This window comes from Salmo salar, chromosome 21 (assembly GCF_965601325.2).
Source record: "Salmo salar chromosome 21, fSalSal1, whole genome shotgun sequence".
In the NCBI taxonomy this organism is placed as follows: Eukaryota; Metazoa; Chordata; class Actinopteri; order Salmoniformes; family Salmonidae; genus Salmo; species Salmo salar.
The window spans coordinates 15,218,490-15,234,779 of record NC_138311.1 but is presented as its reverse complement, the minus strand read 5'-3'; the positions used below and the strand labels follow the sequence as shown (position 1 = coordinate 15,234,779).

General features: G+C 40.4%; 1 protein-coding gene across 1 annotated transcript in view; it reads left to right on the top strand.

Annotated features, from left to right (window-relative positions):
• The first annotated feature begins 3,703 nt into the window (after window positions 1-3,703).
• Window positions 3,704-16,290, top strand: part of LOC106581819 (activin receptor type-1C) — a 33,754-nt gene continuing 21,167 nt past the window's right edge. The window contains exons 1-2 of the mRNA XM_082966980.1: window positions 3,704-3,989; window positions 6,718-6,948. Of these exons, the coding sequence (XP_082823106.1) occupies window positions 3,920-3,989; window positions 6,718-6,948 (301 nt within the window). The 5' untranslated portion in view covers window positions 3,704-3,919. The remainder of the gene's footprint in view (window positions 3,990-6,717; window positions 6,949-16,290) is intronic.

The window sequence follows — 16,290 nt, the reverse complement described above, 5'->3', positions numbered from 1 at the left end:
GAAAAACGCATGTCAATAATGTTATAAAAGGATTTGCATTTTAATGAGGGAAATAAGTATTTGACCCCTCTGCAAAACATGACTTAGTACTTGGTGGCAAAACCCTTGTTGGCAATCACAGAGGTCAGACGTTTCTTGTAGTTGGCCACCAGGTTTGCACACATCTCAAGAGGGATTTTGTCCCACTCCTCTTTGCAGATCTTCTCCAAGTCATTAAGGTTTCGAGGCTGACGTTTGGCAACTCGAACTTTCAGCTCCCTCCACACATTATCTATGGGATTAAGGTCTGGAGACTGGCTAGGCCACTCCAGGACCTTAATGTGCTTCTTCTTGAGCCACTCCTTTGTTGCCTTGGCCGTGTGTTTTGGGTCATTGTCATGCTGGAATACCCATCCATGACCCATTTTCAATGCCCTGGCTGAGAGGTTCTCACCCAAGATTTGACTGTACATGGCCCCGTCCATCGTCCCTTTGATGCGGTGAAGTTGTCCTGTCCCCTTAGCAGAAAAACACCCCCAAAGCATAATGTTTCCACCTCCATGTTTGACGGTGGAGATGGTGTTCTTGGGGTCATAGGCAGCATTCCTCCTCCTCCAAACACGGCGAGTTGAGTTGATGTCAAAGAGCTCCATTTAGGTCTCATCTGACCGCAACACTTTTACCAGTTGTCCTCTGAGTCATTCAGATGTTCATTGGCAAACTTCAGACGGGCATGTATATGTATTCTTGAGCAGGGGGACCTTGCGGGCGCTGCAGGATTTCAGTCCTTCATGGAGTAGTGTGTTACCAATTGTTTTCTTGGTGACAATGGTCCCAGCTGCCTTGAGATCATTGACAAGATCCTCCCATGTAGTTCTGGGCTGATTCCTCACCGTTCTCATGATCATTGCAACTCCACGAGGTGAGATCTTGCATGGAGCCCCAGGCCGAGGGATATTGACAGTTCTTTTGTGTTTCTTCCATTTGCGAATAATCGCACCAAATGTTGTCACCTTCTCACCAAGCTGCTTGGCGATGGTCTTGTAGCCCATTCCAGCCTTGTGTAGGTCTACAATCTTGTCCCTGACATCCTTGGAGAGCTCTTTGGTCTTGGCCATGGTGGAGAGTTAGGAATCTGATTGATTGATTGCTTCTGTGGACAGGTATCTTTTTACAGGTAACAAGCTGCGGTTAGGAGTACTCCCTTTAAGAGTGTGCCCCTAATCTCAGCTCGTTACCTGTATAAAAGACACCTTGGAGCCAGAAATCTTTCTGAATGAGAGGGAGTCAAATATTTATTTCCTTCATTTAAAATGCAAATCAATTTCTAACATTTTTGACATGCGTTTTTTTTCTGGATATTTTTGTTGTTATTCTGTCTCTCACTGTTCAAATAAACTTACCATTAATTATAGACTGATCCTTTCTTTGTTAGTGGGCAAACGTACAAAATCAGCAGGGGATCAAACACTTTTTTTCCCCCCACTGTATGTGGGATGTTCCACCACTACAAATGCTGTGAATAACGTGTGTAAACTAATGCCCATGTGCTCTCCATTAAAAATGCCTGTACTGTAGCAGCATCCCCACCAAATCCTGCTGCTGAGGATGAACCACTGTCTACAGACACTGTCTACAGACCCTGCTGACTGGGCTTCAGTTCTGACTGATTCGGACACAACTAGTTTGCAGAGGACCAAGTGAGCTACCCCTAACTTTGTTTTCCCAAGGAATGAGAGTGATGGAAGAAGTTGCCACCACCAGTATTTCAGGAAGACGTTGGTGAGAGGTGAAAAAATCCCTAGAAGTTGGTTGGTGTATTCTGAAAGAAACAACAGCCTCTTCTGCTGCAAACTCTTTTCTAAGAAGAAAATGAATTTAGCAAACTCAGGACTGATAGACTGGAAACATGCATGTTCTTTGCTGACTTCACACGACAACAGTCCAGAACACCAAAACTGCATGAAAACATGGAAAGAACTGGCAATGAGGATCAAAAAAGGGGAATCAATTGATAAGCATGAGCTGGCACTTATGGAGGCTGAGAGGACAAGATCGAGAGAGGTGTTGACACGTCTGACTGCTATTGTACAGTCTCTGGCAATTATAAATCTGGCACTAAGGGGACACACAAACACTGTACTCTCCGTCAAATGGAAATTTCCTCAGAGGTTGAACTGATGGCACAATTTGATCCAGTCATGAAAGAGCACCTTAACCGTGTCCAAAAGGGGACCTCGAGTCACACCACCAGCTACCTTGGCCACCAAATACAGAAAGAACTCATTGATTTGTTGAGTAGCAAGGTCATTTCAATAATGGTGAGTAATATCAAGCTGACAATTATTCTCTATCATTCTAGATTGCACCTCAGATGTCAGCCACACTGAACAGTTGTCAGTAGTGATTAGAATTGTCTCACTGAAGGAGGAGCCCCACATAAAGTAAAATGTCTCTGGGGTTTTTGGAGGCAGAGGAGTCCACGGGCCAATATTTGGCATCCCTGATTCTCAAAAGATTAGAGGAGCTAAAAATTAATTTTGGGGACTGCAGAAGACAGTCTTTTGATAATGGGGCCAAGCCAGACTCCTGGAAATGAATCCAAGAGCTCTATTTGTGCGATGTGTGGCTCGCACGTTGAACCTGGTTGTGGCGGATGCTGCTAAAAGTTCTGTCGATGCCACTTTGGCATCTTACCCAAACTGTACACCTTGTTCTCAGCCTCCACACAGGGATGAGCCATCCTGAAAAAACATGTGGACATCACTTTGAAGATGTGGACTGAAACAAGGTGGGAGAGTAACGTTAAGTGTCGAGCCACTGAGGTATCAGGCAGCAGCGGTGAGAGAGGCACTGATTGAGGTGAGGGATCAAACCAAAGACCCTGTGATGAAGATTGAGGCCCAGTCCTTGTCAGAGGAGGTGGTATCATACCGCTTCAGCATCTGTACAGTGGTGTGGTATGACATCTGGAGCCAGATCCAACATGTGAGCAAGCTGATGCAGTCTCCCAGTATGCATGTGGATGTTGCAGTCAGTCTTCTCAGAAAGACAGAGAGAGGTCTCAGTAACTACAGTTACTATAGTGTAATAATCAGTTTCTCTTCTTTGTAAGTGTGTTATTCTATTATTTGTGTGATAGGATTTGTGCAATTTCGTTTTATTTGTGTTTTTTTGTTAGCAATAGGGTAATAGTGTAATTCAATTCTCTTAATTTATTTATATGCTATTTTTTTCTTTCTTTATTTCTTTTTTATATTTATGAGTCTTATTTTTGTATATATTTTTTATAGTTTTAAATGTTATGATACATTTTGGTGGGGGGGTTCGCCCAGGGAGCCATACACGCTTTTTTTTTATATAGGCTTTTATCTTCGATGTTTGACTGGTGACAATATTGCTGTACTGCAGCAAGGCAATATTGTCTTCTGAAATACCCAAATAGGTAAATGAGAATGCAGCTGATTGTGGTGCCAGATGCAAAGGTGGGTCATCAGTCCTCACAAACATGTTTTAAATGTACTGCTATGATTTTTTGGGGGGAAAACCTTAACCCAAGCACAGGACAATTTATAAATGGTAAACTTATTGAATGTAGGCGCCAATTTTGGTTTATGACAGACAAGTGTGCTCCACGATTAAATGGTTGCTATTGACATAGGCTATAGAGGACAATTTATCAGACATTCGACAGTTAAGGGGCGTTCGTATCTCATTCGCATGTCTTTATCAGTGGGCTGGAGCGTTAATCCCTTTAAATTCCAGTCGACAGAGGCGGAGCAAATCACCCTACTGCGTATTCAGTTCTCTCTCTCTGGTTATTTAGAGTGGAGCAATGCGAAGTGTACACATGACGGATTTACCACGAAAGTAATGATTTACTCTAGAAAAACGGTATAGACAGGCGTCCGCGAACCAAGCAGATGGTGCTCCTCCGGCCATGACTCGTACCAGGCTCCCCACGGTTGAAGCGGCATTGATATTTATATCTGTCGCACAGCTGTGCACAGGTAGGCTATATGACAAACGTTCTCTGGGTTTCTTATTTAAACTGTGCGACCACTGCGTGTATCATGGGTTGTTTAGGCGGTAATTGTAGGCTCCTTTGCTGTGTCCTATGCTCAGTGCTTGACGGGCAGGAGCTCACCGGAGTACTGGCATCTCAAACGTTATACTGCTCGAGCTCCTGTTCCTTTTATAGAATATTAGCTCAAAAGCATTGTGCCACCCCTGCAACTAAATATAAACCGTACCGGCACCCAAAATTATCACCGGGGCCTATTTCAGTCCAAGTCGAGTACTGCTTATGCTTGTAACGTTCGTTATTTGGACTTCAAATGTACAGCCTGACAGTTTGAGTAGACTTAGTCATTTTGATGACGGCCGTTCATGTATGATAACAGTTCGCTACATATCTTTTTGTGAAAAAATGTTGTGCCCTGAACGTTATGCAATATCTACACTGTGTAATCATCTGAAAAATAGCTCGTGTCAAAAGATCAGTCTAAAACTTGGTTTATTTTGAATCAACGTGATAGACGTTCACAGGTTCATGTGCAAAATGACTTGTGTCCGTTGTAGGCTGCTATGTCATAAACCGAATTTACTCTATAGTGTTAAAATGAATTGTATTTTCCCGAGGCTCAATTTGTCCCACCTTTTGTAAAATGAACCAAACACAAATGCCAATTTGTAAGTCGCTCTGGATAAGAGCGTCTGCTAAATGACTTAAATGTAAATGTTAATAACTTTTACATGTTTATTTATTATTATTTTGTTGCTTTTAAAACGTTTTATTTACAGTACTATGATGAAAGTATATTTTCTATGAATGGGTAGATGTAATTTTAACTGTAATGTTTACATAAAACAGTTAGATATTACGCATTCATCTTCACTCATTTTCAAATACCAAACATTTTCAAAGGTTTTGGTTGGACCATATCCTACCACAATGTTGTATGGTCGGTGCCTTGATGGTGCCGACTGTTTAAGAGACTTTACAGAAGCTATGTCATATTATAGTGTAATATGATCTAAAAATCCAGGCATTGGCACTTATTCTGCTGATGGCTTTTTCGAAGAAGGGTCTACTTGAGTAAAAGACATCACGGTGTTTACGTGAAGATGTTTCTGAACACGTTTACATTTGTGTGGATGCTATCATCATGAACGATGAGAGGGTAAGAGGGACAAAGGTTAGCATGTTTGGTTGTAGCCTCTGTAACTTTCTCACTCATCATTATTAATGAATTATTCATAATTTTTCTTAATCATGGCATCCCCCATATAGCCTAACACTCACATATTTAGTTTTTCTTTTTTTGTGATTACTGATACTTTTTTTTACATTTATAATTAGTAGGTTTTATCTGTTTTAACAAACCATTTTTATTTTTGTACTTACATATTGAATATTGCACTGGAGGCTGATGAGGGGAGGACGGCTCATAATAATGGCTGGAACAGAGCAAACAGAATGGCATCAAACACATGGAAACCATGTGTTTGATGTATTTGATACCATTACACTTATTCTGCTCCAGTCATTACCACGAGCCTGTCCTTCCCAATTAAGGTACCACCAACCTCCTGTGGTATATATTTTTTTTTTTTGTGGTGTGGTTTTCATATAAACCCTTGGGCTTCCAACCACACCTTCACACTGTTAAAAAAAAATAATAATAATGTTTTGTCTGTTGTTTTATAACTTGTTTTCTTTTGTGCAAATAAGTTAAACTTAAAGTAAATACTAAACTTTTGACTACTTTAATACACTATAAGTGAATTTTGTCCAAATATACTTATATCTAGTCCCCCTATTTGAAGAAGTCATAAGTGCTTTCATTTCTAAACAGTAAAACAGATATGAATGAAAATACCCTCAAATAATAAATAAAATTACGTGTTTTGATCATTTTAGTATTTTTGTCTTCAAAATTATTCTTAATTGTTTCAATTACAATTTATATCAAATGTTTGGTCAGTGTCAGGTAGCCAGACCCATTTGATGCCTACTTCTGCAACAAAAAGCTTGCTTGCGCCCATTCCTGACAAAGCAATCTGGGAAACGGGCTCAAAGACTTTTGTGACAGTGTGTGTATATATATACATTTTTTATTTATTCATACTCTTATTAAAAAGTGAAATTCCAACTTAGTGATGGAGGAAGTCACCCAGGAATCTTGTAAAGGCATATGTAAAATATGGACACAACATGCATTTGGAATGGATTAGTCTATTCATCTTCCCATCAGTAGTGTTGGCGGACATCTGATATTCAGAGAAATCGAGCTTCGCTCAGACATGTAGCAGGGACCTGAGAGAATGATCTGAGAGATTCCCTACAGGTCCAACCAGGCAAACCTCTCTGCCCTTACAAAAGATGGACACCGACCGATAGTATAGACCTACCTCCTTATAAGTAGGAGAGCCATGCTGTCCTCATCGCTTTATCAAATCAGGACAGGAGTGGGTAGAATCTCCAAGAAGAGCACAAGATTATCTGGGGGTTAATATCTGGGTTCTAAATGAACAGGCATTATACTTGTTTCCCCTGCCACGGAATTGATAAAAAAAATACTGTTTTCCATGCTGTAGCTGAGATGGCTTGTCCTAAAACACGAGTTATACAGTAGTTCATGTTCTTCAGAAGCCTGGCAAGAAAGGCTCTAGAAAATCACAAATGTAGGAGTGTACTAAAATCAGACGTCTGGTGACGTCATCCTGTTGTTTCAGCTCTGAAGTGTGTGTGCCAGCTATGTGCCAACAACACCTGTGAGACGGGCGCGGACGGGGCCTGCTGGAACTCTGTGATGCTGATCAACGGGAAGGAGGAGGCCATCAAGTCCTGTCTGTCCCCGGCCGAGATGAGGGGACAAGTCTTCTGCTACAGCTCCCGGAACGTCTCCAAGAGGCACTGCTGCTTCACAGACTTCTGCAACAACGAGACCCTGCATCTGCACCCAGGTACTTATGAAGCTGTGGTAGTTAGTTTTATTTGTTATCGCTTTTGGTGTAATTTTTGCAAGTATGTGGTACATTTTCACAACTTTTAGTCAAATTCAAAACAGATAATCAGAAAGGCAATTTTCAATTGACTTAGTACAACACACAAAATTATACACTCACTTTTCACCACTGCTTTACTAAAATTGTATTGGCCAATACAGCACAGTACTACTGTAATATATGCCATTTACAGTCCACACATTTTGGTATGTGTCCCCAGTGGGAAAACTGGTGTTGCTAGTGCCATGCTCTTATGAACTGAGCCACGTACAGGACCACTACAATACATAAGTACAATAAAATACAATACACAATTACAATACAGGTGGAAGATGTATGATTGCCATCCCGATGAGCGTATCACCCTGCTTCAGGCCGTGGATGAGGCATGCAATGATTTCAATCCAAACCTACAGTGCCTTCAGAAAGTATTCACACATCTTGGCATTTACCACATTTTCTTATGTTACAGCCTGAATTTAAAATGGTTTACATTGAGATTTCTTTTGTCACTAAGCCTACACACAATACCCCATAATGTCAAAGTGGAATTATGTTATTAGATAAAAAAAAAAAAATGAACCTGAAGTGTCTTGAGGCAATTAGTATTCAACCCCTTTGTTACCTCGTCTCTGTACCCCACACATACAATTATCTGTAAGGTCCCTCAGTCGAGCAGGGAATTTCAAACAGATTCAACCACAAAGACCAGGGAGGTTTTCCAATGTCTCTCAAAGAAGGGCACCTATTGGTAGATGGGTAAAAATAAAAAGCTGACATTGAATATCCCCTTTTCTTTCTTTCTTTATATATTGTTTTGAGCATGGTGAAGTTATTAATTACACTTTGGATGGTCACTATAAAGATACAGGTGTCCTTCCTAAATCAGTTGCCGGAGAGGCCAATAGTGACTTTAAAACAGTTAGAGAGTTTAATGGCTGTGATAGAAACTGAGGATGGATCAACAACGTTGTAGTTACTCCACAATACTAACCTAACTGACAGAGTGAAAAGAAGGAAGCTTGTACAAAATACAAATATTCCATAACATGCATCCTGTTTGCAACAAGGCACTAAAGTACTGCAAAATAATTTGGCAAAGCAATTAACATTTTGTCCTGAATACAAAGTTAGAGTACCACTCTCCATATTTTTAAGCATACTGGTGGCTGCATCATGTTATGGGTATGCTTGTATTCATTAAGGACTGTGGAGTTTTTCAGGATAAAAAAGAAACGGAATGGAGATAAGCATAGGCAAACTCAGAGGGGAAAACCTGGTTGTCTGCTTTCAACCAGACACTGGGAGATTAACTTGCCTTTCAGCAGGACAATAACCTAAAACACAAGGCCAAATCTACACTGGACTTGCTTACCAAGAAGACAGTGAATGTTCCTGAGTGGCCTAGTTAGAGTTTTGACTTAAATCTGTTTGAAAATCTATGGCAAGACCTGAAAATGGTTGCCTAGCAAGGATAAACAACCACAAATTTGCCAGAGCTTGAAGAATTGGACAAATGTTGCACAGTCCAGGTTTGGAAAGCTCTTAGAGACTTACCCAGAAAGACTCACAGCTGTAATCACTGCCAAAGGTGATTATAACCTGTATTGACTCAGAGGGTTGTATAATTATCTAACCAAAATATAATAGTGTTTTATTTTCCATATACAGTACCAGTCAGAAGTTTGAACACACCTACTCATTCAAAGGGTTTTCTTTATTTTTACTATTTTATACATTGTAGAATAATAGTGACAACTATTTATTTATTTATTTATTTATATTTGAAATTCTTCAAAGTAGCCACCCTTTGCCTGATGACAGCTTTGCACACTCTTGGCATTCTCTCAACCAGCTGCATGAGGTAGTCACCTGGAATGCATTTCAATTAACAGATGTGCCTTGTTAAAAGTTCATTTGCGGATTGTTTTTCCTTCTTAATGCGTTTGAGCCAATCAGTTGTGTTGTGACAAGGTAGCAGTGGTATACCGAAGATAGCCCTGTTTGGTAAAAGACCAAGTCCATATTATGGCAAGAACAGCTCAAATAAGCAAAGAGAAACAACAGTCCACTCACTCACTACCGGTGAAAAGTTTTAGAACACCTACTCATTCAAGGGTTTTTCTTTAATTGGACTATTTTCTACATTGTAGAATAATAGTGATGACATCAAAACTCTGAAATGGCACATGTAGTAACAACAAAAAAAGTGTTAAAACAAATCAAAATATATTTTATATTCTTCAAAGTAGCCACACTTTGCCTTGATGACATCTTTGCACACTCTTGGAATTATCTCGACCAGCTTCATGATGAATGCTTTTCCAACAGTCTTTAAGGAGTTCCCACATATGCTGAACACTTGTTTTCCTTCACTCTGCAGTCCAACTCATCCCAAACCATCTCAATTAGGTTGAGGTCGGGTGATTGTGGAGGCCATGTCATCCGATGTAGCACTCCATCACTCTCCTTCTTGGTCAAATAGCCTTTACACAGCCTGGAGGTGTGTTTTGGGTCATTGTCCTGTTGAAAAACAAATGATAGTCCCACTAAGCGCAAACCAGATGGGATATCGCTGCAGAAAGCTGTGGTAGCCATGCTGGTTAAGTGTGCCTTGAATTCTAAATAAATCACAGACCGTGTCACCAGCAAAGCACCCCCACACCATAAAACCTCCTCCGTGCTTTACGGTGGGAAATACACATGCGGAGATCATCCGTTCACCCACACCGCGTCTCACAAAGACAGTGGTTGGAATCAAAAATCTCAAATTTGGACAGATTTCCACCTGTGTAATGTCCATTTCTCAGGTTTCTTGGCCCAAGCAAGTCTCTTCTTATTATTGGGGTCCTTTAGTAGTGTTTTCTTTGCAGCAATTCGACCATGAAGGCCTGATTCACACAGTCTCCTCTGAACAGTTGATGTTGAGCTGTGTCTGTTACTTTGGACTTTGTGAAGCATTTATTTGGTCTGCAATTTCTGAGGCTTGTAACTCTAATGAACTTATCCTCTGCAGCAGAGGTAACTCTGGGTCTTCTATTCCTGTGGCGGTCCTCATGAGAGCCAGTTTCATCATAGCACTTGATTATTTTTTTTTGACTGCACTTGAAGAAACTTTGAAAGTCAAGGGGCGTATACTTTCTGAAGGCATTGTATATCAGGCTTAGATCCGTCGTGACAAAAGGTTTTCCCTCAGGTTCATGAACAATGAGGATATTTACTGAGCTTTCGATGAGCACCTATGGCCAAATACTCAAGACAGGCTTGATGCAAACTAGTGCCTGCTAAATATTGTCGCTTTCATTTCTTTCATTTGATTACATTGTGAATGATTTCTTCTTTGATCACACATGGGATAGAAATTATGGAAATGTGATTTTCAGTCCAATTTTAATTGGTAGTGCAAGTGTATTGCCTAATGTGAAACAGTGTAATTTAGCATACTACATTCAAAGGGCTATTTTTAAACATGTATCTAAAAAATGTTTGCTTTTGGATTAACTGGTTGTTAAAAGAACTAAATTGAGAAGATATCATTACGTTGTGTTTTGGTGATTTAACCAATGTCCTCATCATATTTCCCAGTAAATCTATATTTTGGATCAATAGGTTGTGTGGTGAAAGATGTCTACAAAGTAAATGTATGCACAATGAAGGTTTTGAATGTAAGACTGGCTGCCTTACAAGTGTTACTTTGTGAAAATGGTACCAAAGCTATTAAAACAAACATTATGAAGTTATGATATTGCCAAATACTGTTCGAATATATTACCATATCATTATGGTTTCAATTCCTGCTCAAGGTTTTGAGAGATTGGGCAAGATACCCTGTGAGAAAAGACTCTGGCCATGTCCGAATACAGGTACTTGCGTTCTAAATAGTAGGCATTTTGGGAATGCAATTAAAAAAAAATGTATAGTATGTGAAATTTCGATTGTGCTTTATGTATTGTGCTTTAAATGCCAGGATGTCATACTCCTTTCGGATTTTCACCTAGTAGAATTCGCTGCACACTATTGAGGAAGAGAATCATATTTTGAGGCCCACGTCTGTCTGACAATAGTTGATAATCAGCTGAGGGGACGCTCTGTACCTAAATGAACGAATGGCGGGAATCGACGCAATTGCGTATTAATGACACATTCTCAGAAGGAGGAGCCTAGTATGCTGTTATTTATTGCCTAATGCATTAAATGTATACTAAACAGAATGTTATAAATGGTATGTAGTACGATTAGTACACAGTATGCATTTTAAGTAGTAGGCAAGACAGATTTTCAGAATATTTTTTTTCTCACTTTTTGGAATCCCTAAATAGCCCAATATCCTAGAATAGATCTTGTACTCTTCATATCTTCTGATTTGACATATCTGGCTTGTTCTGTACAAGTATTATATACAGTGAGTGTCATGAGGCGCTTAGAGTAGTTGAATCAGGTGTTTTAGTGCTGGGCTTGAACATCCTTTAGTTCTTCAGGTCCAGGGTTAGTAATAACTGCATTACAAGAATCCAATATACATGTAAGTACATCGCATACCAATTTTAATTTTAGACCCTGGTGTTTTATGTGAAAAATAATCAAACGCATAGAGAAAGCAACATTCTCGAAAGTAACATTCATCAATTGTTGATCCCCTTTGGCTATGAATGGATTGGATTAGGGTGTTGAATTGCCTGCTGATGTTTTGGAAAATAAACTGTACACTTGCTGAGGCCGCTCAATTTAAGAGATGTACTGACTACACTCTATCCTCTATTCATCAGTGCCTGTTCTCAGCCCTTAATAACAGTTCCCCTGGTTACCAGATTGATTATATGTGCTGAAGCAGAGCGGTCCAACTGCTTCCAAATTGCCCGAGCTCAGTGGCGACCCGTCATTTATTTATGTCTGTCCCTCATTTTAAGGTCAACCCTGTTATGTGAACTAAACGATCATTTTAATATATTCCTTTTTTAAAATTTTTTTTTCAAACGAGACTTTGAACGTCTAATAGTCAAATCATAGTGTTAATCAGGTGAGCTGATTCTACTCTTTTTGGTCATTTTCTGGTGCTTTGTGGTGGAAAACTGAGCGGGTCGAGCTTAACGTCAACCCTGTTACACATAAGCTAGAAATATTTGTAACAATTTTTTTTGTTAAGCTTGCATTCAATTGCCACTCCCTGTTGTACACAACAAGCTTCCATTCCCCCTGTCACAAGGGGGGTTTATGGCTGATTTTAAGATGAAATGGTCAACCCTGTTACCTTTATTTGGCACATAATAGGCACTTACTATAGTACATTTTGAGATGGGGAAAACTTGTTTTTTATGAAGTTGAACATGTTGATAAGCAGCTGCTTGCTAATGTTACAATTAGGGGTAGGTCTAGAATAAGGGTTAAAGAGGGTAAGTTTAGGGCTAGGGTTAGTAAATGGTTAGTTAAAATGTTACTATCCAAATAAAGTGTTACTGCTATGCAGTGTTGGAAAAGGTACCCAATTGTCATACTTGAGTAAAAGTAAAGATACCTTAATAGAAAATGACTCAAGTAAAGTGAGTCACCCAGTAAAATTCTACTTGCTTAAAAGTCCTGAAGTATTTGGTTTTAAATATACTTAAGTATCTAAAGTAAATGTAATTGCTAATATATACTTAAGTTGTAAAATAAAAGTATAAATAAATTCTAATTCCTTATAAACTCAGCAAAAAAACTAACATCCTCTCACTGTCAGCTGCATTTATTTACATGTATGTGTAAATATTTGTATGACCATAACAAGATTCAACAACGGAGACATGTGGAATAATGGAATAATGTGTCCCTGAACAAAGGGGGGGCGGGGGGGGTCAAAATCAAAAGTAACAGTCAGTATCTGGTGTGGCCACCAGGTGCATTAAGTACTGCAGTGCATCTCCTCATGGACTGCACCAGATTTTCCAGTTCTTGCTGTGAGATGTTACCCCACTTTTCCACCAAGGCACCTGCAAGTTCCCGGACATTTCTAGGGGAAATGGCCCTAGCCCTCACCCTCCGATCCAAAAGGTCCCAGATGTGCTTAATGTGATTGAGATCCGGGCTCTTCGCTGGCCATAGCAGAACACTGACGTTCCTGTCTTGCAGGAAATCATGCACAGAACGAGCAGTATGGCTGTTGGCATTGTCATGCTGTGATACACCGCCCCAGACCATGACGGACCCTCCACCTCCGAATTAAGCCCGCTCCAGAGTACAGGCATCGGTGTAATGCTCATTCCTTCGACAATAAACGCGAATCTGACCATCACCCCTGGTGAGACAAAACCGCGACTCGTCACTGAAGAGCACTTTTTGCCAGTCCTGTCTGGTCCAGCAACGGTGTGTTTTTGCCCATAGGCGACGTTGTTGCCAGTGATGTCTGGTGAGGACCTGCCTTACAACAGGCCTACAAGCCTTTAGTCCAGCCTCTCTCAGCCTATTGCGGACAGTCTGAGCGCTGATGGAGGGATTGTGCGTTCCTGGTGTGTAACTCGGGCAGTTGTTATGGCCATCCTGTACCTGTCCCGCAGGTGTGTTGTTCGGATGTACTGATCCTGTGCAGGTGTTGTTACGCGTGGTCTGCCACTGTGATGACGATCAGCTGTCCGACCTGTCTCCCTGTAGCGCTGTCTTAGGCGTCTCACAGTACGGACATTGCAATTTATTGCCCTGACCACATCTGCAGTCCTTGTGCTTCCTTGCAGCATGCCTAAGGCACGTTCACGCAGATGAGCAGCGACCCTGTGCATCTTTCTTTTGGTGTTTTTCAGAGTCAGTAGAAAGGCCTCTTTAGTGTCCTAAGTTTTCATAACTGTGACCTTAATTGCCTACCGTCTGTAAGCTGTTAGTGTCTTAACGACCTTTCCACAGGTGCATGTTCATTAATTGTTTACGGTTCATTGAACAAGCATGGGAATCAGTGTTTAAACCCTTTACAATGAAGATCTGTGAAGTTATTTGGGTTTTTACGAATTATCTTTGAAAGACAGGGTCCTGAAAAAGTTTATTAAGCAAACCAGTTGGCTCCATTTTCTTTTCTTTTTTTAAGTTACGGACAGCCAGGGGCACACTGCAACACTAAGACATAATTTACAAACTAAGCATTTGTGTTTAGTGAGTCCGCCAGATCAGAGGCAGTAGGGATGACAGGGATGTTCTCTTGATAAGTGTTGGAATTGGACCATTTTCCTGTCCTGCTAAGCATTCAAAATGTAATGAGTACTTGGAGTAGAAAGTACATCATTTTCTTTAGGAATGTAGTGAAGTAAAAATATAAATAGTGAAGTACAGATACCCCAAAAACTACTAAAGTAGTACTTTCAAGTATTTTTACTTAAGTACTTTACACAACTGCTGCTATGTTTATGGTTCTTATTGTAAAGAGTAGATCACATGACTGAAAGTGCAAAGGGCAGATGAGATGACGTTAGCCCATTACAGTTGGAATGTTAGACGTTTTATTTTATTAGGATATTTTTTAGCCCACCTAGGGCTGGTCTTCAAAGAGTCCTTTAGACATGTAAAAACATACAGAAAATCTATAGTAACGTCTCTGTGCGTGTAAAATACTGTATCTGTCTTGTCAGAATGACTGCCTCCATGTTGAGGCAAACCATTGGAGCCGTCTGTGTTTTGGGGAAAAATGAAACAAGGTACTCTTTATTTCAAACAGCTGACGGTGATTTCTATAAATGTGCTTACTTTCATGCCTTCTCATAAATATTGAGATAGAGGTATTGTGATTTGGATATGAACGTTTTGAATTTGTCAAAAATGATGAATGACTCGAGATTGCTTCCCGAACACATGCCGCCCCCAAAGTAGCCTCCCAACCTTAGACAAAAAACATTAGTGGCCTACTTAAAGCACATGGGGAAGTAGATATGTCCCAAGTGCATCCAGCTGATATGCACGTTGGAAAAACATTCCAGTATCTTTTAACCAGTAGAGCAATGGAGGTTAGAGGCTGATTTCCTGTTGTTTTGCACTTTTCGTTGAGTGATTTTTCTTTGCTCTACTGGGACATGTGGTAGAATAGGCTTTTAGGTAAAAGGGAAAGACGTTATGAAATACTGGACTTGGGTTGTCGACTTGTGTTCACATATCTGACTCTGTGTACAGTTCTCACTCTGTCGATGTTGCAAGACGTCTTACTAGATGAGGACACAAAGACTATTGCTGTAATGGGGATAGCTAAGACCACCAGGTCAAACAAACATGACACCACTTAAGCTTTCGCCTGGGGTTACACAAAGCAACGTCACACAATTTTAGTTGCATTTATTACCACAAGCCCTTCCTCCCCAGTTAAGGTGCCACCAACCTCCTATGGTTGCAAGTGACATCTCAAGCAACTTTGCTGTTACATGAAGCAACTCATTTAAAAAATGTAACCTTTATTTAACTAGGCAAGTCAGTTAAGAACAAATTCTTATTTACAATGATGGCCTACCGGGGAACAGTGGGTTAACTGCCTTGTTCAGGGGTAGAACGACAGATTTTTACGTTGTCAGCTCGTGGATTCGATACAGCAACCTTTCGGTTACTGGCCCAACGCTCTAACCACTAGGCTACCTGCCGCAACTCAAACGCGATTAAAATTGCATGCAAGAGCCAATCAAATTGAAGTTGCTTGTTTGAGAATTCTAATCTCACCCCATGTCATCTGCTGCATTACATTGTGGTTATTTGTTTATCCAACCATTTAGTTATTGTAACGGCAAGGATATATAAGACGTGCAGCCTGTAAAATGTTGCTAGCTAGCCAAAATGACATTGCAAACACTAAGACAGCTAGCTAGCTAGCAACAAGCTAACCAAACTAGCAAAGAACTAAGATGGCTAACACATTTAACAGTTCAATTAGCAGAATGTCAGCCAAAATCTATCTTCACCCATTGCCGGCCAGTGGGTTTCCTCTCACTACCACATTTGGTAGTGAGTGGAAACGCCAAGCGGATGCTTCACATCTATACATCCGGTGAAATATCTGTGTCATTGTTCTATCTGTGGTGCTAGTCTCTGTTCTGTCAACGCAGATCGTGGGTTGAGCTGCACAGCACTGACAGCTGTGTTGACATGACAACTTGGTCGAAATTCTGAACCTTCGAATGGATCATGTGACAAAAGAGTTTGTTTTGATTGGCTGTTGCTTGCAATTAGTTGCGCAAAGTTGAAGTTTCATCTGGATGCATCCAAGTTGCAGATGAGAAGCTTATTCGTGTCAGGGGGGTGTCTTGTTTTGCACGCCTTGTATAAAATGCAGTACGACAGGATCTTTATAAAACACACAGCTCTGTA